Below are 26,274 nucleotides of genomic sequence, written 5' to 3' on the forward strand. Positions count from 1 at the left end.
CCGGTTCACTAGTCCCCAAGTTGTGATCAAGGTAAGGGGCAGTTTAAAAAAAAAAAAAAATCCTTCTCTCAAGTTACGGGCGCCAAACTAAAGACAGTGTTTACCACATTCATCGGCTTCTTTTCAAGTAGAGCCTCAAAAATCTCAGAACCGGGAACTCACAGCCGCCCTCAAATCGTGGACAAGAAAGAGGCTGATAACCAACCATCCCACCAAGCGACCAAGCGACCAACCAGGAGATCCCACTCACTTGACTTTTCTTCTCTCTCTCCCTCAAAATCCAAAGGGTGGCGCTGTCCTCCCTCCTTCCCCACAGGCCAGGAGGGCGCAGGGGTCAGGCGCACCCGAACGACCGGTGGGGAAGGTCCACCCGCGCGCGGGCCGGCCCGGGTCTGGGTCTCCCCTCGGACCCAGCTCGTCCGAGTTGGCCCGCGAGCCCGCCCGCTCCCTCTCCCTAGCGGCTCCCTCTCAAACTCCTTGAACAGTGAGTGCTCTGGACGGCTGGGTCCGCCCAGAAACCGCGTGCAGGCTGACACTTGGGCTGTGAGTCCTCAGCCCGGCGAAGGGGAGCCTTAGGCTGAGAGGCATCGCGACCCCTCGCACTGACCCGAGGCCCGCGGCTGCCACCGCCCGAGCGCCCTTATTAGCTTACCGACTCACACACTTGACGGGACTCGGCCGCGGGTAGGAGATGGGCCGGGCCGCGCAGCGCCGCCACCAACCGCGCTTCCCTTCCCGCCCCTTCCCGCCACGCCCCGCCCCGCCCCGCCGGCCTGCGCGCGTCGAGAGTCACGTGCCGCGTCTCCCTTCCCTACCCGCAACCAGGCGCTCCCCTCTTCCGGAAGTCGCGCTGCTCCTGGCAGGGCTCCGCCCACCGCCGGTGACGTCAAACTCAGCTTCTACCACTGCCCTGCCTCCGCCTCCAGGTGCGGGGAGGTGTGCAGCTTCCTTACGCTAAGTTCTGCCGCTTCCTGGGCCCAAAACACTACAGGCGAGGGGGTCTGAAGTCGCGGAGTCTGTGGGACTTGGACCCGCCTGAGGACAGTTCAAGGCGCCGGAAGCTGACTACCGAGAAGCCACCCCCGCAGAGGCCTTCCCCCCTCTCGGCAACTTCTGCCACACTTGGTTCCGCCAAGACCCACGACGGTTCCGCCCCCTTCTTCCTTGTCATTGATGTTGTTGTTCTTGTCAGTGCCGCAGCCCCGACCGCCGGGAGCTCGAACCCGAGCCGGGGCCGCCCGGGTGGCGCGGTGGCGGTGGCGGTGGCGGTGGCGGCGGCTGCGGCTGCGGCGCCAGCAGCTGCGACGGCTGCGGGGGCTGCTCCGGGGACTGCGGGGGCGGCCGGGGCGGGCAGCCGGCGGCGGGGCCGGATGGCTCTGTGCGGGCAGGCGGCAGGCGCCGCGTCGCTGCCCAGCGAGCTGATCGTGCACATCTTCTCCTTCCTGCCGGCGCCCGACCGGCTGCGGGCCTCGGCCTCCTGCTCGCACTGGCGCGAGTGCCTCTTCTACCCTGCGCTCTGGCCGCAGCTCCGCATCTGCCTCCGCGTCTCCCCCGCCGAGCAGCCCCGGCTCGAGTTCCTCATGCGCAAGTGCGGCTGGTTCGTGCGAGAGCTGCGCGTTGAGTTCGCCGCCGAGAATTACCTGAGCGGTGGCGGCGGCCCCGGCGACGGAGGCGGCGCGGACACCGGGACTGGCGGGGAAGAGGTCGAGGCCTTGCAGCTCTCAACCCGTTGGCTGGAAGTGCTGCGCACCTACTTAGAGCTGGTGCTGTGCGTGCTGGTCAGCATCCGGAACAACAGGTAGGCTCATCGCGGACCCCTCCAATCCATTCGCCCTTCTCCTGGGGCCCCGTGTCGCTTGCTGCCTCTCGCCCCGAAGTAGAGTCAGTGCGGACGCACCCGGCCGGATTTAGCGTTGCTTTCTTCAGTGACTGAGGGTAGGGTGTCCGTTCCAACCCGGCGACTTCCTTGAGGCGGGAGGGCGTAACGGGGCCCATCGTGATGTTTTATCAGCAGTGACGGACTGGGGGTTTTCAGACACCACTCCTGGCGCCTTGCAGGAACTGTCTCGCTCATCCTCTCTGTGGCCCTGGGATGAAGCGGACAGGCGCCGTCATTCTTGCTTTTGCAGATGAGAGAACTGAAGCTTGAAGGGTGAGGCCTGGGAGTCTTGGGAGAAACAAAACATAACCTGCTTTTTCTGACTCTGAACCTGTGTGTTTCAAAATAGTTCGTGGTGGGGGAAGAAGGAGGTATGCTGCTGGTGTCTCGTAGTTACAAGACTCTCCGCGCCACCACCACCCCCCCCCCGCCAAAAAAAAAAAAAAAAAAAAAAAAGAATCTTTGACAGCCATTTTCTTACCAGGAATAGTTTTCATTAACTAGGCCAGGCACAAAGAGTAGGAGTGTTTGGAACCCATGATCATCAGGGTTGGAAGTCCCTCCCCTTGCATCACCAGACTCAACTTGTCCCCAGTGATTCACCTAAGAGTAGCACAGTCCAGCTTAGTGTTTGTGCTGGGGGAACTGCCCAATGTCTGCAACGGGTAAGCACGTACCTGTCCTGGTTTTGCATCAGGACTTTATTTTAATTCTGCGATTCACTTCCTGTGTTCTGACCTGTTATGCTTATCGACGTTTTCTTTTATTTGTCCTCCTCTCCGAAATCCTATTCGTTTACATTTTTTCTATCTGGATGGTCTAACCAAACTTACAATTAAACTGTGAGTTGGAAAAGTTCAAATGTTCTAAAAGAAGCAACTTATATGGTAGTAATAGTTAGCAGTTTACAGGTATACTATCTTATTTGATCCTTTCAGTGACCCTGTGAGTTAGGCAAGGCAGCTGTTATCCCTATTTTATAGAAAGGAAACTGATGCTTAATAGAGTCAAGCGTTACACACGTTGTTACACAGCATCACTTTTCTACAGGAGCCGTGTCCTTCCTCTTGCAGTAAATACGTTGTATTGAACATCATGTATTATATTGAGCAATTGAGAGAAGGTACTGATTTAATGCTAGACTATGTATATAAATTCTGTATCTGAATCAAAAGAGTAGGGAATAAGCATGTAGTCCAAGTTGTACCTGGAGCATGGCTCCATCATTCCAGCGGCCTGTGTATTTCCGCAGCATTTCACACCAAGCCATTCTGTTTTCTGACTTTGTGTATAGCAAGAGAGGCTGTTTGAAGATGTAAATTGGAGGCTCTCAGAGTTGAATGTATGGCTAGAGGACCAAATGACCCAGAGTTGAAAAGATTCAGTCAGTGAGCACTTAAACTACTGATGAGACCAAGAGTGGGGTGAATTCAGTGAGTACTAATTAGATTTTTCTGTTCTGAGATCAGATGGCACTTCTGAGCAACCATCCCCCCCCCAAAAAAAAAAAAAACTTGCCTTTGCCAAGTACAAATAAGCTTTACATAGTGCCGAATCCCTTTAAGCGTTTTAATAACTAGTTGGTTGGATGGATGGATAACGTTATATAGGCAAAAAAGTATATCACCCCTTTTCATTGTTGTTTAATTTGTCTTTCCCTCCTTTCCTTACCCCTACCACTTTTTCCCCCCTCTGCTTTATTGAGGTATAATTGACAAATAAAAGTATATCTATCGCTTCTATTAGCATCCCAATCTATAATGTCTATAATGCCACCTTATGCCAGCCCATTTGGGTCACCTGTCACTACTATACAAATACAGTATACTGTCATCTCTAATTTTAAGGTTTTCTTGTCTTTTACAGTAGGGATGGTACTGTGAGTTGTGCTGCTTTGATAGCACATTCATTGTATGTGTAAAATAAAGTATAGTATTTTTACACATATTATCTGTCCTAATGATATTTCAAAGGATTTTTTGAAATAAATTATCTTTAAGTGTTTGGAAATAAGTTAATTTAACCTTTATTTTTGAAAATGTCTTGAGGTGCTCTAGTAATAATGAAAGTACTAATGTGAATGTTAAAAAACATAAATGGGACTAGTTTTATTTCAGTTTTAACAAATTTGAAATGTTTTAGATCAAGTTGTTTATTTGATAATTTTGTTAAGCCCTATACTTCCTTCTGTAAGCACTTGAACTACAGACTCAGGTTCAGTGAAGAAGAAAACAATTTTATTTAGTGTTTCTTTTGGGTTTTCCAAACGCACTAAATAACTAATGAGAAAAATGAACATTTGATATTGTTCTTAACATTCCAAAGTTAAATTTACAGTAGTTTTGCTCTATGATTTCTGCCATTTTAAAAGTACTAAAGGGAATATGAAACCTACTGGTTCACAAGCCTTATGCTTCCAGGCTTTGTGGTGAATTCCTTTATATAATTTACGCAACTCAGACTGTTATTTTGTTGTGTTCCAGATATTTTCATGTTCCCCAGGAAAAGACTAAAACTATAACCTTGGATTGTGGGAACTTTTCAAGGATACTCTTCGAAGAGGATAATCAGCATTTTAGTTTTTTGCTTGGTTCCTGGGTTTGATATACGCGTGCACCCTCACGGTGACTGTAGCCTCTTTGCAGATATCTAAGATGTTAGGAACAACTGATGAAGATCAAAGAGATACAGAAATGCCTCTCGAAGGGCAAAACACAGTACTCTAGGTTTCATAGTTCCCTTCCCTACAGGAGGCTGCAATATCTGCCAGTACTGTAGAAACAAAATAGAATAGAAATACAGTAGGTATTTCTCATTCAATTGTATTGTAAGTTAAGTAGGCTGAATTTCTTCTGCAGTTGTTCCATAAGAAATTGTTCTTAAAAGTTCAAAACAACATATGTAGATACTCATTTTTAGGGTGTAATCTAGTTGTTGAGTACTACCTATTGAAATGTTGTATTTGACTACTTAGGAAAAATGAGTTTGTGGACAATAAGATTTATGATAATAGCTGATAGGTTCAGTAACTAAAAATATTTATTTTTAAACAGCAGGCATAGGTACGTTGTAATCATCCAGTTTATGCTTTTCTGAACTGTATAAGTATTTTACATGAGCTTGGTTGGATAAAATTCTAAATTGAGTGCAGTACTTTTATTAAAGATAAATACTGCATAGGCCAGTGAGATTTTATATGACAGAGATTTTCTTGTTAAAGATCTGGGCTAGGTCTCCCAACTACATATATGTACATTGACCATTTCACAGCTAGGCCCACTGACATAACCTCTCAGTAGTAGAAGTTCTATTAATAATTATTAGATTTGTCTTGTTGACTTGGCATGTGCAATGAAGAAGACTCTTACGTTTGTATTGTTTTCTCAGCATCAGTCTACCAGGATCCAAAAACACATAAGGCCTTTAAAAAATACATCTCAAAATATGTTAAAAATTCTTTGGACATTTCCTATTACTATCTAAGATAGTAGGAAATGCCTTGAAAGTGTTGTGTTCAACAACCCTCAGCCTTATTTTTCTTGAAATATTTTCCCCTCTCATAATGTAGTAAATACATGTAATATAGCATCTTTCTTTTGAGAGCTTTTATTATTTGTATAAAGAAGTCTATTTGCAGAATAAATATTAAAATATATTGGGACTCTGACGAGTATATACTATCCAAGTGGTGACTGCCCATAGAGAAGAGAGGTGAGATGCTGCATACCCAACAGACTCCTTACTTTAAAACTGACAAGTTAAAATGGTTTCATAGGTCACTGAGAAAGGAGGAGATTCCAACCTGTTAAAGAAACTAACCTCCTCGGAGGGATGCTAAGAAGAATTAGGGTTCTCTCTAGGCCATATAGGTACATTCTTACAGTGACTGAGAACTGATAGATTGAGGATATGAAGTAAAACCCAGCAAAAGATTATTAAAGTAAAATGTCATTTCTTCTGTGTTAAGTGAAGCTGTGAAGCAGTTTTTGAGTGAAGTGATTAAATTATTTCCATTTTAATGAGTTAGTTCTGAGGAAGCCCTGAAAGAGCTCATCCAACTTGATCAACTTATTTAGGGCTTAAAATGATAGTTTTAAAAAATCTGGTGGTTTTCCTCCAAATATTGAGAGCCCACTATGTGTCAAGCAGTGAAAACAAACTTCCTATTCTCATAGAGCCAACATTCTAGAGGGGAAAGAAAAAAAAAACAGTAAATAAATGAAAGGAAGATTATTTCAGTTGTGAAAATAAAAGAGCACTATGTAATAGTGACTAGGTGGCAACATTAGAGTAGCAAGGGAAAACATGTCTGAAAAAGACATTTGAGCTGCAATGTGAATGACACAAGTTACCCATCTGAAGATCTGAGCAAACAGCATTTTAAGCAGTGGGAGAAAAAAAAAAAAAAACACCAAACACCAAGGCCTTAGGTCAGACAAATTTTTGACCTGTTGAAGCAATAGGAAAGAAAGTATGGCCGGACCATGAGAAGGAAAGTGAGGTGAGAGGGGGCGTTGTCATGCTTTCTGCAATATAGAAGGAGGAAGGAATGGGATTGATTATGTGGGCTTGTGGAAGGAAGTTTGAGCTACATTCTAAGAAGAAATCACAGAAAAATATTTAACGGCAAAAATAATGTGATCTAATACGCATTTTAAGATACTCTGCTGTGTAATGAGTGAATTACAAGGGGAAAAGATACAGGGAAACTTGGGAAACTGTTGCAAAAATATAGACAGAGATGATGATAGCTTAGAGTATGGTGGAGACAGTAGAGATGAAGAAAAGTGGAGATTTAGAATATATTTTGGAAATAGATCCAAGAGAACTTGCTGCTTGGGTGTAGAGAAAAAGGAGAATCAAATGTTTTTCCATCATTTCTCTTTAAGAATCGCTTAGTTTTCTTAGTATTATTACAATGATCTTTTAATATAGCAATTTTAAGCGTCAATCTTATTTAAACTTTTGTGTAATCTCTGGGATTGAAAGATGATGGTGATTCTTAGAAGGTAATTGAGTAAGTGAACAGTAAAGCAAATGCTAGGAGATTGCTTTTAGTTAATGGATCCTAAAAAAGCTAATAAGCTATTATATCCTGATGACTTATTTCTGAGCCCTAAAATTGTGCTGTACAATTTGGTTGCCGCTAGTCACATATAGCTTTTCAATTTTTAATTTATTAAATAAAATTAAAGATTAGTTAGTCACAATAGTCACATTTCCAGTGCTCAATAGCGATATGTGACTGTTAGTCACAGTAGTCACATTTCCAGCGCTCAATCACCATATGTCATTAGACAGCATGGAACAGAGTATTGCTATCATGGCAGAGTTCTACTGGACAACATTTCTCTAAAAGTGTTTGTTTTTATTTGTGTCATTTGGCTGTGGTCATCAGCATTTGTGAGAGGAGGAAATATGTTATCAAAAGTGGTACGTGGATGTAAACACACTTGGTACTAAACATGAACTAAGAATAGAATTAACTTTAAAGAATTACTTGCGGTGATGTAGATTATTTTAGGTTTTATCGGTTTAGACAACTGATAACATTTTGTGTGCTCCTTGTGTGATTATGATATCAAAAAATTTTGGGTTCCAGTTATAGTAAACAGTACAACATAATCCCAGAAAATGATGAAAGGTCTTCAACCTTCTGTAGTTAGAACTTGAGGACAATTTCTTAGGCTCATGGATGGTTAACATTATTTTCAAAGAATTGCTCAAACTAATTCAATGAATACCACAGGCATCCCTTGTTTTATTGTGCTTTGCTTTATTGCCCTTGACAGATAATGCTTTATTTTACAAATTGACATTTTGTGGCAACCCTGCATCTAGCAATTATCTTGGCACCATTTTTCCAACAGTACTTGCTCACTTTGTGTCTCTGTGTCTTATTTTGGTAACTCCTACAGTATTTCAAACTTCTTCATTATTATTAGATTTGTTATGGTGATATGTGGCCAGTGATCTTTGATGTTACCACTATAATTATTTTGGAGTACCACAAACCATTTCCACATAAGATGGCAAACTTAATCAGTAAATGTGTGTGTTCTCACTGCTCCAGTGACCAGTCATTCCCTTGTCTCTTTCCTTCTCCCTTAATCCCTGAGACACAACAATATTTAAATTAGGCCAAATAATAACTCTGAAATGGGACGCCTGGTGGCTCAGTGGTTGAGCATCTGCCTTTGGCTCGGGGCATGATCCCTGGGTCCCAGGATCAAGGCCTCATCAGGCGCCCTCTGCCTATGTCTGCCTCTCTCTCTCTCTCTCTCTCTCTCTCTCTCTGTGTGTGTGTGTGTGTGTGTGTGTGTGTGTGTCATGAGTAAATAAATAAAATCTACAAAAAAATTAAATAAAATAAAAATCTCTGAAATGGCCTCAAGTGACAGGAAAAGTCCCATGTGTCTCACTTTAAATCAGAAGCTAAAAATGGTTAAGTTTAGTGAGGAAGGCATGTGAAAGGCTGAGATAGGCCAAAAGCAAGTTCTCTTGTGCCAGACAGCCAATTTGTGAATGCAAAATAAATGTTCTTGAAGGAAATTGAAAATCCTACCCCAGGGAGCACACAAATAAGTGGAACAGCTTTATTGTTGATATGGAGAAAGTTTGAGTGATCTGGACAGAAAACCAAACCAGCCACAACATTCCCTTAAGCCAAAGCCTAATCCAGAACAAGGCCCTAACTCTCTTCAGTTCTTGAGAAACTGAAAGGCTGACAGAGGTGAGAAAGTTACAGAAGAAAAGTTTGAAGCTAGCAGAAGTTGGTTCATGAGGTTTAAGGAAAGAAGTCGTCTTCATAACATCAAGGTACAAAGTGAAGCAGCAGTGCTGATGCAGAAGCTGTAGCAAGTTATCCAGAAGCTCCAGCTAAGATAATTAATGAAGACGGCTACACTAAGCAACAGATTTTCAACATAGACAAAACAGCCTACCATTGGAAGAAGATGCCATGTAGGACTTTCATAGCTAGAGAGAAATCATTGCCTCATTTCAAAGCTTCAAAAAACAGGTTGACTCTCTTATTAGGAGCTAATGTAACTGGTGACTTTAAGTTGAAATCAGTGCTCATTGATTATTGCCAAAATCATAGGGCCCTTAGGAATTATTTTGAATCTACTCTGCCTGAGCTCTATGAATGAAACAACAAAGCCTGGATGACAGCACGTCTGTTTACACCGTGGTTTACTGAATTTTTTTTTTTTTTTTTTGGTTTACTGAATATTTTTGAGCCCACTGTTTAGACCTACTGCTCAGGAAAACGAACAAAACAACAACAACATCAACAAAAAAAAAACTCCTTTTAAAATATTACAACTCGTTGACAATACACCTGTTCATCCAAGAGTTCTGATGGGACTGTACTATGAAATCAATGTTGTTTTCATGACTGCTAGCACAAAATCCATTCTATAGCCCATGGGTCAAGAAGTAATTTTGATTTTCAAGTGTTATTATTTAAGAAATACATATCATAAGGCTATCACTCATAAATCATGATTCCTGTGATAATCTGGGCAAAGTAAATTGAAAATCTTCTGGAAAGGAATAACATTCTAGATATCATTAAGAACAGTCAATTCACATGAAGAAGTCAAAATACCAACATCAAAGGAGTATGGAAGAATTTGATTTCAGTCCTCATGGGTGATTTTGAAGGGTTCAAGATTTCAGTAGAGGTAGTAACTGCAGATATGGTGGAAATAGCAAGAGAACTAGAACTAGAACTAGAAGTGGAGCCCGAAGATATGACTGAATTACTACAATTTCATGGTAAAACTTTAATGAATAAGAAGTTGCTTCTTAGGGATAGGCAAAGGGAGTAGTTTCTTGAAATGAAATCCATTCCTGGTAAAGATGTGAAGATTGTAATGACAATAAAGGATTTGGAATATTACATTAACTTAGCTGATAAAGCAGCAGGATGGTTTGAGAGGATTGACTCCACTGTGGGTAAAATGCTATCAAACAGCTTTGCATGCTACAGAAAAATAATTTGTAAGAGTCAATTTGACACATAAAGTTTAATGTGCCAAACTTTATTTTTTTTAAGAAATTGCCACATCCACCCTATCCTTCAGCACCCACCATCCTGATTAGTCAGTAGCCATCACATGAAGGTAAGATCCTCCACCAGCAAAAAAAAAATTGGTGAAAGCTCAGATGATGGGTTTTTAGCAATAAAATATTTTTTAATTAAGTCACGTACATTTAGACATAATGCTATTGTACACTTAATAGACTACAATATACTGTAAAAAGAATTTGTATATACACTGACTGGGAAACGAAAAAATTCATTTGACTTGGCCTTATTACAATATTCGCTTTATTGTAATGGTCTGGAACCAGACCCACAGAGTCTCAGAGATGGTGGTGTGTGGTGTGTGTGTGTGTGTGTGTCAAAAATTGTGATGGTTTAATTCATAGGGAAATTCTTATGCTAAAAAGTAAAAAGATAATTCTTTTCAATGGAATTTTAATATACATACTTACAGTATACGTGCTGTAAAACATACAATTTAAATATGTATATTAAAATAATATGTATACTGAAATTATTATTTAAAAAATAAGTGCACATAACCAGTTTGAGAAAAGAAGGGAGGGAGCAGCCTTCTATGTCTCTCTGGGAAGTAATTCCTAGAGTAAGTAGCAGTAAGTGGAGGAGCTCTGCTGTGGGACTTTGACCAGGAGTGTGCTTAAGTAAGATAGAAAATGCCTTGGGATGTAGAACACTGCCTACCACATAAAGGGGAAGATGAAGTAGAAATCAGTAGCCCTTTATTAGGCTCTTGTAAGGACTTTGACTTTTACTCCGAGTGAGATGAGGAGCCGTGAAAAAGTTTTGAACTGAGGAGTGACATGATCTAATATTTCAAAAAGAACACTAACAGAAGAAAGTGGTGGTTGCCACAGAGAAGAGGGATGGGAGGATGGGCAAAGTGGGTAAAAAGGGATAGGAGATACAAGCTTCCTGTTATGGAATGAATAAGTCATGAGAATAAAAGGCACAGCAGAGGGAATATAGTCAGTGATACTGTAATAGTACTGTATGACGACACATAATAGCTACAGTTGTGGTGAGCATAGCATGATGTATAGAGAAATTGAATCTATTTTGTACACTGAAACAAGAAAAAGGAATATTTCAGATGCTGTGTTGGAAATAGTTTGTAGCAAGACGGGTAGAAGCAACAGGCTGGGTCAGGAGGCCTTTGTAGTAATCCAGACAAGAGATGATGGTGCTATGGACCAGTGTGGGAGGAATGAAAGTAGTGAGTAGTTTGATTCTGTATTTTCATCTGGGGGTCTTCTAGAAGTAGAATGTAAGTATTAAAAATTAGACTTGTTTATTTGATATTATAATGCCCTTTTAATTACTCCTTCAGTATATCAAAATATTTTTCCATTGGCTATTTTTTTTCATTTTGTTTTCCTTTTGTTAATGATTTATACTTTTAAAAAAGAGAGAGTAAATACCTAGGGTTTGAATAGTTTATTTTCTGAAAATATGGCTTATCTTTGCTATTAAGCTCCTTCTTCCACAAAGTACTTTCAAACCGTGCCCTGTTCATATAGGCCTTATGGATTAGCCTGTCAGATTGCCCCAGAAACTTCTAGTCTTTCTTACTACAGTCACTTGGGATTTTCCTTTCCCTCTTGTCTCCTCCCTCACTGCCTGCTTCATATAGACCCATTACTTCCTTGAATTTACTTGAGTCTGGCCCTCGTGTGAGTTATGGGCTCAAGATGCTAGGACTAAGTGAAAAGGAAGAAGCACTTAGTACTCTTCACAAGAATTCTTTGCCCCAAATCACTGGTCTAATCACCTGTAACCACAGGCCCAGATAAATCTGTTTTCCTACCCAGACATTCATCATGTGTACTCTTCTATGACATCTCTTCAGTGGACAAGGAAAAGGGGAGCAAACAAGGGCAGAATTGAGCATTTATTCAAATGTTGCTAGTTACTTCAAAAAAGGATCAAAATCTCACTCTTAGGAACATCAAAAGGACAGTTTTGGTTCGACAAAGAAGAAAGGTAGTCACCTGAAGCAAAAGACTTTGACCTTCCATAGCTTAGGCCCACCTCTCAAGCCTAACACCCTCCTGATACCAAACTCCAATTAGAGTCACCACAACAGTCATGGGACTGGGTAAGGTCCAGTTGTATTGCCAGCACTGCAGGAAGCTCATGAGATGTGTCCTTAACAACCCCTAAAATGCAAAACTAGTTTTCTCAGAGAAACAGCAGTATTATAAGGGTAGATACCATTATTATTCCTACTTTTACAGATGCTGAAACTGAACCACAGAATAGTTTAGTGAACTTGCCAGTCATACAGAGAAATGACTGCCTGGTTTTCTAATTTTTTTTAATGAAATTTTCTAACACACACAAAAAATAGACACAATGAACCAACCTATCACCCAGATTCAGTAATTTAAGGATTTTGCCACATTTCTTTCTTTTATCTTTACTGACGTATTTTAAAACAAGTCCAAGATATCACGGTCATTTTGCACTACACACTTTAGTAGAAAGCTCTGAAAACTGTGGGTTTTTTTATATGAACACAAGGCTATTAATATACATTAACAAAGTTATTAATAAATCCTTATTCTCATCCAATTTTTCTAAAATTAGTCCTTTTAAAACCTTTATTTCTATGCCAGGAGACTAAAATTCATGGACATAAGAAGCTTACTTGCCCTAACTTTTCACATCGTTGACACACGGTACATATTTTAATAATTGAACAAAGAGTAGGAGAGAAGTCTATAGGCTCAGTTCCTAAGTTGTAAGTACTTAATGATCTGATAGCTCTAGATCTAAAACTGATGGATTTTTGTAATAGGATTAAAAAAGAATGCAGACAGGTTGAAGAAATTCATTCTCTTTTGGCAATAGTATGGCCTTTTGCATGTTTCAGAAGATTGATTATCGAACACTGTTTATGGTTTTGTGCTCTCACAACACATGGAAGATGTGTTGCAGAGGGACTAGTAATAGTAAGTAGGGTGTATCCTATTAATATTACCCTAGGAATAGACTAAACTAAGTTGAAGAAGTAAGATGAAAGAACACTTTGAAACCAACTGTAATGCTTTCCCAGTATGTTTTTATTACAGGCTTTTGAGCAAGTGCATGCTATAGACATTGTGCAGGAATATGGCTTCACCATATGATCTATAGTCTGATTTCAACACAACATATTTGAAAGCTGCCACTGAGTTGTCAGTGGGGTTTGTTTTCTGTTTTGCTAAATTTAAAAGTGAATTATTGTTTTCTGTATCAATTAAAAATTTCTCATTTTGAATGGCACAATAAGTATCCAAAAACTTGTTTCCACAAATGTCCATCAGATTCTACTCTAAAATATGCCACTTAGGATTCTTCCAATAACTTTCATCAAGACCACTGTATTCAAGGACATGGTTTAATTATAAGAAACAACATGAAATGGGAGTTAGAACCCAGGTCCTCTACCTAGCTCTGCCCTAACTAGTATTGCAGTCTTAAACAAGTTACTTCAATTTCTTGATTTCAAAGAAATTATTGAATTGGATGATTCCACGAATCATTCTAGCTTTAAAAGTATGTCTGTGATTACATCTGTAAGGAAAATTTGTATTATTAGTTCTTCAGTAACAAGATTATTACCATTTCATTTTTGCAAATAGGAAGAATTTTTTAAATTGCCCTCAGTGGCATGTTTCTAACATTGCTGGGGTATTTTTAAATATTGTATTAAAAATTAATATGGTATAGTGGGAACTAAAACAAATATTCCAGAGATTCTCCTTATATTAACTTGTTAAATAGTTTCACTAGTGTACAGGTTGTTAGGGTTTTTTTTTTTTTTTTAGTGATTTTAACGTGAATAAAGTTCTTATAAAGGTGAAAGCCATGTACAGCTAGTTTAAATTTCTTTTCTGAGTTCTGGTTGAAATGGCAATGTAGGAAGACTTTGAACTCACCTTCTCTATGGAACACACAAAATTACATCTATTAATAGAACAATTCTCCTGAAAAAGATCTAAGGGCTGACTGAACAGGTACTGAACAATCAATGATAAATGGCAAGATAAATGGCAAGAGAATGACAAAAGAGACAGAGAGATGTGACATGGTTTAAAAGACTTACTGGCATATTCAGCTACAGCTCTGCCCTGCCAACAAAAATCACCAAGCACACACATTCTGCATATGGGACACCCTACAGAAGGCCACTACTCCAGCTTTAGGAGGTGTAGCTGTTTCACCTAATTCATAGAAACAAACAAAGTCAAGCAAAATAGGGACACAGAGGATTGTGCTCCCAAAGAAAGAACAAGACCTCAGAAAAAGAACTAAATGAAACAGAGAAGCAGTGCGCACAATAAAGAACTTAAAGTAATGGTCATAAAGATATTCAATAAGTGAGAAAAAAGAGTGGAAGAACTCAGTGAGACCTTCAATAAAAAGAAAATACTTGAAAGATCATTTTAATTCAATAAGAGTTAGTACAAGAACAAGTGAAAAACACACTAGAGGGAATCAGTAGTAGTTTAGAGGTTGCAGAAGAACATATCAGCAATCTGGACGACGGGATAATAGAAAACACACAAACTGAGCAGTAAAAAAAAAAAAATTTAAATGAGGATTAAGAGATCTCTTAAAACCAAGTGAAAAATGTTCACATTGTAGGGTTTTCAGAGAAAAGTGCAGAAAACTAATTTGAAGAAATAATAACTGAAAACTCCCCTAACATAGAGAGGGAAATAGACATCTAAGTCCAAGAAGCAGAGAGTTCCCAACAAGATGAACCCAAAGAGGTCATAATAATAGCACGTAATAATTAAAATGTCAAAGGTTAAAGATAGAGAATCTTAAAACCAGCTAGAGTGAAACAAAAAGTTACCTACGTGGAAAACCTGTAAGACTGTCAGCTGATTTTTCAGCAGAAATTTTGCAAGCCAGAAGAAAGTGGCAAGTGCTGAAAGGAAAAACCTACAACTAAGAATACTCTACCTGGCAAGGTTACCATGCAGATTTGAAGGAGATAGTTTCCCAGAAAAGAAAAGATAAAGGAGTTTATCACCACTAACCCAGCCTTACAAGAAATGTTAAAGGGATTCCTATAAGTGGAAAGGAAATGGCCATAATTAAACATAAGAAAAACGAATAAAAACATGTAAAATAAAACAACATATACACAAAAGTGGAGAAGGGAGTAAAAAGGGAAAAGAAGGAGAAAAAGAAAAAAAAATTTTTTTCTAAAGAATGTATTTGAACTTAAGGACCATCAAATTAATATGGACTGCTATATAGTTTGGGTGACATATATGAACCTCACGGTAACCACAAACCCAAAACCCGTGATAGATACACCAAAAGAAAAGAGAAATAAAGCCAAATAAAACACTGTAGATACTAATTGATCACAGAGCAAGAGAAGAAGAAAGGAAAAAAGAACTACAAAAACAACCAACAAACAAAATTTTCAAATAGCAATAAGTACGTACCTATCAATAATTACTTTAAATGTAAATGGCCTAATGCTCCAATCAAAAGAGTAGATTAAAAAAATAAGACCCAGCTATATGCTACCTATAAGAGACTCATCTCAGACTTAATGATACCTACAGACTAAAAGTGAAGGGACAGGAAACATACACTATGTAAAAGAAAGTTTAAAAAAAAAAGCTGGGATTGTAATACTTCTATCAGACAAAATGGACTTTTAAACAGACTGTAACAAAGAAGGGCATTACATAATACTAATGGAGTCAGTCCATCAAGAAGATATAACTGTAAATATCTGTGCCCACCTGATACTGGAGCACCTAAATACATAAAACAAATATTAATGGACATAGAGAAATTGATGGTAATACAGTTACAGTAGAGGACATTAATACTCTACTTATATCAATGGATGGATAATTCGGACAGAAAATCAGTAAGGAAACAATGTCTTTGTTTTTGTTTTGATTTGTTTTAAAAGTTTATGTATTTAGAGAGAGAACATTCATGAGCGGAAGAAGAAGAAAATCTTTTTTAAGATTTTTTTTTTTTGAGAGAGAGAGAGAATGAGCAGGGTGCGGGGCAGAAGGAAAAACAGATTCCTCACTGAGCAGACAACCAGATGCGGGGCTTGATCCCAGGACTCCAGGATGATGACCTGAGCCAAAGGCAGATGCTTAACTGACTGAGCCATCCAGGTACCCCATGAGAGAGAATCTCAAGCAGACTCCATGCTGAACGCAGAGCCTGACATGGAGTTTGATCTCACAACTCTGAGATCACGACCTGAGCTGAAATCGGGTTGGATGCTTAACCAACTGCACCATCTAGGAATCCCTATAAGGAAGCAATGTCTTTGAATGACATATTGGACCAGCTGGTTATAACAGATACATACAGAATATGCCATCCAAAAACAACAGAATACACATTCTTTTCAGGTGTAAATGGAACATTCTCCAAAACAGATCACATATTAGGCCATAAAACAAACCTCAATAAATTTAAGAAAATTGAAATCATACCATACTTTTTTTCCCACACATCAATGTAAACCTAGAAATGAATCGCAAGGAAAAGAAAACAGGGAAAACTACAAACACGTGGAGATGGAACAACATGACACTAAACAACCAATAGGTCAATGAAGCAATCAAAGAACTAAAAAATTACATGATGACAAATGAAAACACAATGATCCAAAATCTCTGGGACACATCAAAAGCAGTTCTAAGAGGGAAATATATAGCAATACAGGCCTAAGGAATAAGAAACAAGAACAAACTCAAATAATCAGTATTATGCCTAAAGGAACTAGAAAGAGAAGAACAAAACCCAGGATGAGTAGAAGAAAGGAAATAATAAAGATCAGGGCAGAAATAAATGACATAGAGACCAAAAAAAAAAAATTTAATAAAACCAAGAGTTCTTTGCAAAGATAAACATGATTAACAAACCCTTAACCATTAAGAAAAAAAGAGAGGGGCACCTAGGTGGCTCAGTTGGCTAAGCATCTGCCTTTGGCTCAGGTCATGATCCCAGGACCTTGGGATCCAGCCCTGCATTAGGCTCCCTGCAGGAGCTCTCTCTGCATTGGGCTCCCTCTGCCTGCCACTCCCCCTGCTTGTGCTCACTCACTCTCTGTGTCAAATAAATAAAATCTTTTAAGAGAGAGAAAGAGAACACAAAATCAGAAATGAGAGAAAAAAAACAAATGCAAGAGGAAAAGTAACAACTCATACCACAGAAATACAAAGGATTATAAGTGAATACTGTAAACAATTATATGCCAACAAATTGGTCAGCCTAAAAGAAATGGATAAATTCCTAGAAACATTTAATCTTGCAAAACTGAACCAGAAAAAAAATTTTAATTTTAACAGACCAATTACAAGTAATTAAATTTAATCAGTATTCCAAAACAACCAAAGAATAAAAGTCCAGGACCACGTGGATTCACCGATGAATTCTACCAGACATTGAAAAATGAGTTAATACCTATTCTCAAACTATTTCAAGAAAATAGAAGAGGAAAGAAAACTTGCAAATGCATTCTATGAAACATTACTCTGATACCAAACCCAAACAGACACCACAGAAAAAGAAAACTACAGGCCAGTGTCCCTGATGAACCTATGTGCAAATATCCTCAGCAAAATATTAGCAAAGTGCATACAAAATACATTTAAAAGATCATTCACCACATTCAGGTGGGATTTATTCCTGGGATGCAAGGATAGTTCAGTATTCGCAAATCAAGCATCCATCATACACCACATCACAAAATGAAGGATAAAAGTCGTATCATTTCAGTAGATGCAGAAAAAGCATTTGACAAGATTCAGCATCCATTCATGATTTAAAAAAAAAAAAACTTTCAACAAAATTGTGTTAGAGGGGACATACCTCAACATTTAAAAAGGCCATATATGAAAAGCCCACAATTGACATCATCCTCAGTGGTGAAAAACTGAGAGCTTTCTAGGTCAGAAACAAGATAAGGGTGTCCACTCTCACCACTGTTCTTCAAAAGAGTACTAAAAATTCTAGCCAAAGCAATCAGACAAGAAAAAGCATTAAGACATCCATATTGGTAAAGATCAAATTAAACTGTCACTACTTGCAGACAACGTGATACTATACATAGAAAATCCCAAAGATTCCACCAAAAGATTGCTAGGAGTGATAAATGAATGGACTAAAGTGGCAGGATATAAAATCAATACCCAGAAATTGGTAGCATTTTTCTACACTAACAATGAAGTTGCAGAAAGATATGTGTGTGTGTATATATACATACATATATATATATATATGCACACACACATACCATTACAGTATATATACCATTTACAGTTACAGCAAAAAAATAAAATAAAATACGTAGGAATAAACTTAACCAAAGAGGTGAAACACCTGTACCCTAAAAACTATAATATAAACACCAATGAAAGAAATTAAAGAAGATTCAAAGAAATGGAAAGATATTCCAAGCTCATGGATTGGAAGAATTAATATTGTCAACATGTTCATATTACCCAGAGCAATCTTCAGAGCTAATGCAATCCCTATCAAAACACCAACAGTATTTTTCACAGAACTAGAATAATACTAAAATTTGTATCAAACCATAGAAGACCCTGAATAGTCAAAGCAATCCTGAGAAAGAATAACAAAGTAACAGGTATCATAATTCCAGACTTCAAGTTATATACAAAGCTGTAGTAGAACAGTATGGTACTGGTACAAAAATAGACACTTAGATCAATAGAACAAAATAGAAAATCTATAAGTAAACCCATAATTATATGCTCCATTAATCTTCAACAAAGCAGGAAAGAATACCCAATGAGAAAAAGATAGTGTTTTCAACAAACAATGTTGGGAAAACTGGTCAGCTACATGCAAAAAGATGAAACTACACTACTTTCTTACACCATACACAAAATAAACTCAAAATGAATTAAAGACCTAAATATGAGACCTAAAACTATAAAAATTCTAGAAGAGAATACAAGCAGTAATTTTCCTGGCTTCAGCCATAGCAACATCTTTCTAGATATGTCTCCTAAGGCAAGAGAATAAAGGCAAAAATAAACTATTGGGGCTATATCAAACTAAAAAGCTTTTGCACAGAAAAGGTAGCCATCAAGAAAACAAAAAGACAATCTACAGAATGGGAGAAGGTATTTTTAAATGATGTATCTGATAAGGGGTTAGTATCCAAAATATATATAAAGAACTTAATACAATCAATACCAGAAAAAACAATCCAATTAAAAAATGGGCAGAGGACTTGAATAGACATTCTTCCAAAGACAATGCAGATAGCCGACACATGAAAAGATGTTCAACATCACTAATCATTAGGGGAATGCAAATCAAACTGTTAGAATGACTAAAATCAAAAAGACAAGAACAAGTGTTGGCAAGGATTTGGAGAAAAAGGAACCCTCTAGCACAGTTGACGGGAATTTAAATTGGTACAGCCACTGTGGAAAACAGTGTAGCAGTTCCTCAAAATATTAAAAATAGTAATACCATATAACCAAATAATTCCACTATTGGTTATATACCTAGAGAAGATATGTAGATAGACGTATATATATCTAAAGGCCTATAGATATATGTAGACATATGTTCCCATGTTTTTTGCAGTGTTATTTACAATAGCCAAGAAATGGAAGCAACAGGAGTGTCCAATAGACAAATTGTTAAGGAAAATGTGATAACACACACACACAATGTAGTATTACACAGTCATAAAAAAGAATGAGATCATGCCATTTGAGACAACATGGATGAACCTAAGGGTATTATACTAACTGAAGTCAGACTGAGAAAGAGAAATGGCATATGATTCTACTCATAAATAGAATCTAAAAGAAGTGCATGAAGAAACAAAAGGCTAAATAAGAACTGTAAATAGATGCAACAAACTGATGGCTGCCAGAGGGAAAGGGATTAGGCCAATTGAGTGAATGGGAAAAGGAGATACAGGTCTCCATTTATGGAATGAGTAAGTCACAAGGATAAAAAGTGGAGCATAAGGAATACAGTCAAGGATATTGTAATAGCGATGTAATGGGATAGAAGGTAGGTGGTGAACATAGCATAATGTATAAACTTGTCAAATCACTAAGTTGTACACCTGAACCTAATGTAATGTGTGTCACCTATATTCAAAACAAATTTCTTGTGAATACCCTAGTAGCATATATCTACAAAACAGAATATTTGAAAATACAAGGAAAAGAAAAAATTCACCAGAGATCACTGGCAAACATGATGTATCTTTTGCAAAACTGGAATAATAATCTATGTGTGATTTTGTACCTTTTTCCTCTAATACTATATCTTGTTCATTATTTACATCATCAAACCCCTGTCATGCACTACAAAGGTACAGATCCAGAATACTGGCAATACCAAATACTGGCAAAGATGTGGAACAACAGGAACTCTTTTTGCTAAAAGAAATGCAAAATGCTATGACCACTATGAAAAAAGAGTTGGCAGTTTCTTACCAAATTAAACATACTCTTACCATATGATCCAGTAATCATCCTACTTAGTATTTACTAAAAGGAGTTGAAATCATATGTCCACAAAAACCTGCTCACAGATGGTTATGGCAATTTTATTCATAATTCCAAACATTGGAAACAACCAAGATGTCCTTCAGTTGGTGAATGTATAAATTAACTTTAGTACATCTAGGCAGTGGAATTATTATTTAGCACTAAAACAAATTGAGCTACTAAGCCATGAAAAGACGTAGAGAAACCTTAAGTGCATATTACTAAGTAAAGAAGGCAATCTGAAAAAGCTATGATTCCAACTATGTGATATTCTGGAAAAGGCAAAACTGTGAAGGCAATAAAAAGATCAGCGGTTGCCAGGAGTAGGTAGAAGAAAAGATGAATAGGCAGAGCACAGAGGATTTTTAGAACAATGAAAAAATTATGGACAATATCATCATGATGGATATATGTCACTACACATTTGTCCAAACCTATAGAGTGTACACCAGGAGGGAGCCCTAGGTAGACTATGAACTTTGGGTGATTATGATTTGTCAGATTAGGTTCATCCTTCCTAAAAAATGTACATTCTGGTGAGTGATATTGATAATAGGGGAGGTTATACATGTGTGGGGATAAAAGGTATGTGGGAAGTCTACTTTCTCATCAGTATTGCTATGAATCTAAAATTGCTCTAAAAATAAATTTTAAAAGATATGTGTATATGTTTAACATTCTGCTCTAAAAGATGACTATATCAGTGAAGCATCTTCTGACAGTTTAGTTTCATAGAAGTAAACTCCATAACCCAAAGGATTATTAGCTCTAAAATTGTTTATATTGCAGACACTTTGTACATTAGTCCATAATATGAGAATTAGTTGGTTTTGTTTGAAGAAAAAAATATCAGATTTTAAAATGCCAGGATTTAATTATGACTGTACTATTAATAGATAAAAAATTATGTTTTACATGTTTAAATTACAAGTTTTCCACCCATTTACCAACTTGAGTCTGAAACAAATGACCCTTAACTTCAGTTGTACTTCTTTGCATTTATAAATATTTTCATATGCAAAGGGCTCCTAATCAGAAGCCAAGAAGACTCTTTATTAAAAAGAAAATAGCCAATACTGTTAAAATATTCATGCTACTCAAAGCAATCTACAGATTTAATGCAACCCGTATCAAAATACCAACAATATTTTTCACAGAACTAGAACAAATAATAGTAAAATTCGTATGGAATTACAAAAGATCCCGAATAACCAAAGCAATCTTGAGAAAGAATAACAAAGCTGGAAGTATCACAATCCCAGAATTCAAGATATACTACAAAGCCATAATAATCCAAACAGTATGCTGTTGCCACAAAAATAGACACAAAGATCAATGGAACAGGACAAAGAACCCAGAAATAAGCCCATGATTTTATGGTCAGTTAATCTTCAACAAAGCAGGACAAGAATATGCAATGGGGAAAAGATAGTCTCTTCAAGTGGTGCTGGGAAAGCTGGACAGCTGCATGCAAAAGAATGAAATAGGACCACTTGCTTACACCATACACAAAAATAAACTCAAAATAGATTAAAGGCCTAAGTATAAGACCTGAAACGGTAAAATTTCTAGAAGAAAACAAAGGCAGTAGTTTCTTTGACATCAGCCATAGAAACATTTTTCAAGATACATTTTCTCGGGAAAGGGAAACAAAAAATAAACTATTGGGACTACAAAAGAAAAAAAAAAAACACCAACACCTTTGCACAGTGAAAGAAACCATCAACAAAACAAAAAGGCAACCTACTGAATGGAAGAAGTTTCTCAAATGCTACATCTGATAAAGGGTTAATATTCAAAATATAAAAAGAACTTATTCAACTCAACACCAAAAAAGCCCCAAATAATCTAATTGAAAAATGGGCAGAAGACCTGAATAGACATTTTTCCAAAGAAGACATGTAAGTGGCTAATAGACACATGAAAAGATGCTGAACATCACTAATCCTTAGAGAAATGCAAATCAAAACCACAATGAGATAATCACCTTACCCCTGTCAGAATGGCTAGATCCAAAAGGATAAGAAATAACAAGTGTTCGTGAGCATGTGGGGAAAAAAAGGAACCTTTGTGTAATGTTGCATGGAAGTTCCTTTAAAAAGTTAAAAATAGAATTACCATATTATGATCCAGTAATTCCAACAGTGGGTATTTATCCAAAGAAAATGAAAAGACAAATTCAAAAAGACATATGCGCTCCTGTGTTTATTGCCGCATTATTTTCAATAACCAAGACATGTAAGCAACTCAAGTGCCCCATTAATAGATGAATGGATAAAGAAGTGACACACACACACACTCAGCCATAAAAAAAAATGAGAGCCAATTGTAACAATATGGAAGGAGCTAGAAGGTCTGATGCAAAAAAGTGAAAAAAGAGAAAGACACATACCACATGATTTCACCAATATGTATAATTTAAGAAACAACAAAAGAACACAGTAAAAAAGACAAACCAAAACCAAAAAAAAAACCAGACCTTAAATAGAGAAAACTGGTGGTTGCCAGAGGGGAAGTGGGTAAGGGGGATGGGTTGAAATAGATAAAGGAGATTAAGAATACACTTATTGAGATGAGCATACTAAGTTATATATAGAAATGTTGAATCATTTTAATGTATACCTGGAACTCATATAACAGTGTACATTTATTATACTTCAGTAAATAAAATGGTTTTCTCAAATAAAAATAGAAAATACCACCCACCCCCCACCCCCCGAAAAAAAGAAAGAAAGAAAATACTGCCCACATTGGGCTCCCTGCTCAGCACGGGAGTGTGCTTTTCCCACTCCCTCTGCTGCTCCCCCTGCTTGTGCTCTCAATCTCACAAATAAATGAATAAAATCTTTTGAAAAGAGAAAAAATACTTAAGACTTCCATTTTTAAGTAAATCATATATACCACGTTATCTATGAAAGAATTCAAAAAGTAAATTATTTTGCCCATTTGCTTAGATTTTTATCTAGGTATTTATGTAGATTTTATCAAAAAATACAGCCTGAAAATACAAAAGTAAACTGTCTCCTAAAAATCCTAAAGTAAGATTACCCTGTGAGCTAATGTGAACAATACCAAAACAACAACATAAAAACTACCTTAAGTACCTAATTTAAGAGGCCTTATTTTCTTTGAGGGGTTAACTGAGAAGAGACAGTAGACAATCTAACATTTTTGTAGAGAAAATATATGGCTAGGATTTTTTTGAGGATAATAAAATTTCTAAAGTAAAGCGTTTTTATTTCCACCTAGACTGGGAAATTCTTTATAACATTTTTGTTGTGGTGGTGGAGGTTGACAGCTGTGAGTTGGATTGATTGAAATGTGGCATTTCTGATAGAAAAGTCCTTTTAGAATATGAAAGCTTGCCAACAAAATTGACAAACAGCACTCTAGGCCCAAAATAAATTAGGTTTTAGTCCTCACATAAATGTACTTAATTTTGCTTGACCTCTTACCTACTTTTGTGCAGATAACTAAAGTATCATCATGTTTAGAAAAAATTAGGTGTTGCTAATGTGATAGGTTTTTGTCTTTTTAAATAAAAACTATTTTATTTCACAAAAAAAAACTGCAGTCAGTGGATTTTGCATTTTGGACACTTATTTTCTCATGCAATGCTCTTTCAACACCGACTTTATTTCTCCAGAGCAACTCTTTAAAAACATGAATAATATTATTCTTGCTGATGATAATGTGGTTTATGTTGATTGTCTCAGTAAGTGACACTAAGTATTTCATTCAGACCAGTGTGTATAGTATATGAAAAAGAATTATAAATACTTAAATGATTTGTGCCAAGAAAATATAATATTTAATATTTTTGAGCATCATTACTTAATGCTGTGAGCTTGGCAATGAACATTACCTGGTAAATAGATTCCAGCTAGAGAAAGCTATTGGATTGGGGAGGGATAAGTGTGATATGGGAATGGACAAAATCTTTGATATACAATTCTGTAATGGGAATTGTGAAGTTCATTTTTGGGTAATATCTAGATTATTTGATCACATACAGAAGCACTGAGTTGTGGTCTAATTATCATTAGGAATTTTAGATTGCTGAGTCGCTGAAGAAATTCAGTGCTGCTTGTCAATAAAATTTAAGTGCTTAGGAAAATGACATTGCAAGAATATCTTAGTCACAATTGAAAAGGAAAAACTTTGGTTTTAGATTGAGTATATCTAAACAGCTGTGAAGGGGATCCCTGGGTGGCGCATCGGTTTAGCGCCTGCCTTTGGCCCAGGGCACAATCCTGGAGACTTGGGATCGAATCCCACATCGGGCTCCCGGTGCATGGAGCCTGCTTCTCCCTCTGCCTTTGTCTCTGCCTCTCTTTCTCTCTTGTGTGTGACTATCATAAATAAAAAAATAAAAATAAAATTAAAAAAAAATTTTTAAACAGCTGTGAAACATTAATTGGGGCAATGTTTTATTAAATTCTACTTTTAAGTGCTAATAACTATGACGGATATATAGTTACCATTATGCCAAGAATTGCCAAAATATCAAAATTTTTTGTTAATAGTCTTGGCTGTTAGCCATGATTGTGAAAGACGATTTTTCTGCTTTTATTTTTTTTTTGATCTATGAGAACTTTTATATTCCATCACTAGGACATCTTCTTTATTTACCACATATAGTACAGCAAAATTAAAACCACAATTCATTAAATGAACTCCCAGTTCCACTTGTGGCACCTTGGTAAGTAGTAGTCTCTGATAATTCTTAAGGAAGTTTTTGGACTAACTGGATTGAAGGAGTAGAAAAAGAGGAAATTAGAGAACAAAAGAGAGGATAGATTATCTGTCTTGGAGAACATGGGTGATCTCTCTCTCTCTCTCCATTGTCGCAGAGACCACCAAATGCTGGAAAAAAAGGAAAACCCAGACCTTGACACCAGTGATTTAGATTGAAATGTTTGGGAAAATTAAAAAATAAACACCAGCATAGTCATCTTAAATTCTGTGGGCCTAATTATAGTAAATAAGTGGAGAAAACTTGCCATTTAGAGGAAATGTATAATCCATGGTTAATTTTATTTCCCCTGCCTATGTATCTTTCCATTCCTATTTCTCTTCTATGGGAGAACTTGCTTTTGAATCAGTCATAGCTGGAAGCCTGCATTTTTCCAGGTCTGAGATGCATACAGACAGTGAAGGTTAAATATGATGTCTTCAAGATAAGTGAGTTACAGTAAATGGAAAGTCAGAAATGAAATCACGGTGAAAAAAGGTGAGCTTATTTGCTCCATTGATTCAAAATGGTTGTCCTCTTGATCATTTGTATTTTTTTAAAGTTGATGAATTTGGTTTGTATTTGAGTTAATGGGAAAAATGAAGGAAGATCATGTAGGTTTTCTGCAATGTATGTGCAACATACATTAGCTTTATAATTAAGATGTACTTGGGTTGTAGGACTTTTTTTTAATTATGGATAACATTTTCTGAAATCAATTCCTAACTTTTTATAGTTAAAAATTAGTCACTGATTTTTAAAGTTCATATTGTTACATTTAGTCAGAAAGCAAGCTAAAAAATGGTGTGGGCCTTCTACTAAATATTTTAACCATAAAAGCAGTAGTATTAGCTATATATCCTTAATTATATTTCTGCTGACGACAGTATGTTTTTAAATGAAGCTAGCCAGAAAACTAAAATATGCACATTATATTCTTTAGAACAACACTATTCAATAAAAATATAGGCCATACATGTATTTTGAATTTTTCTAGTAGCCATATTAAAAAGTTTTAAAAAAGATGAAATTAGTTTTAATATTTTAACCTAATATA

At 37.3% G+C, this 26,274-nt stretch overlaps 1 protein-coding gene across 1 annotated transcript in view; it reads left to right on the forward strand.

The window, feature by feature from the left end:
• The first annotated feature begins 949 nt into the window (after positions 1-949).
• FBXO33 (F-box protein 33) overlaps positions 950-26,274 on the forward strand; it is a 32,582-nt gene continuing 7,257 nt past the window's right edge. The window contains 2 exon segments of the mRNA XM_055309264.1: positions 950-1,345; positions 1,348-1,798. Coding sequence (XP_055165239.1) covers positions 1,174-1,345; positions 1,348-1,798 — 623 coding nt within the window. The 5' untranslated portion in view covers positions 950-1,173.

The sequence above is a fragment of the Nyctereutes procyonoides genome, unplaced genomic scaffold, assembly GCF_905146905.1.
Source record: "Nyctereutes procyonoides isolate TBG_1078 unplaced genomic scaffold, NYPRO_anot_genome, whole genome shotgun sequence".
Lineage (NCBI taxonomy): Eukaryota > Metazoa > Chordata > Mammalia > Carnivora > Canidae > Nyctereutes > Nyctereutes procyonoides.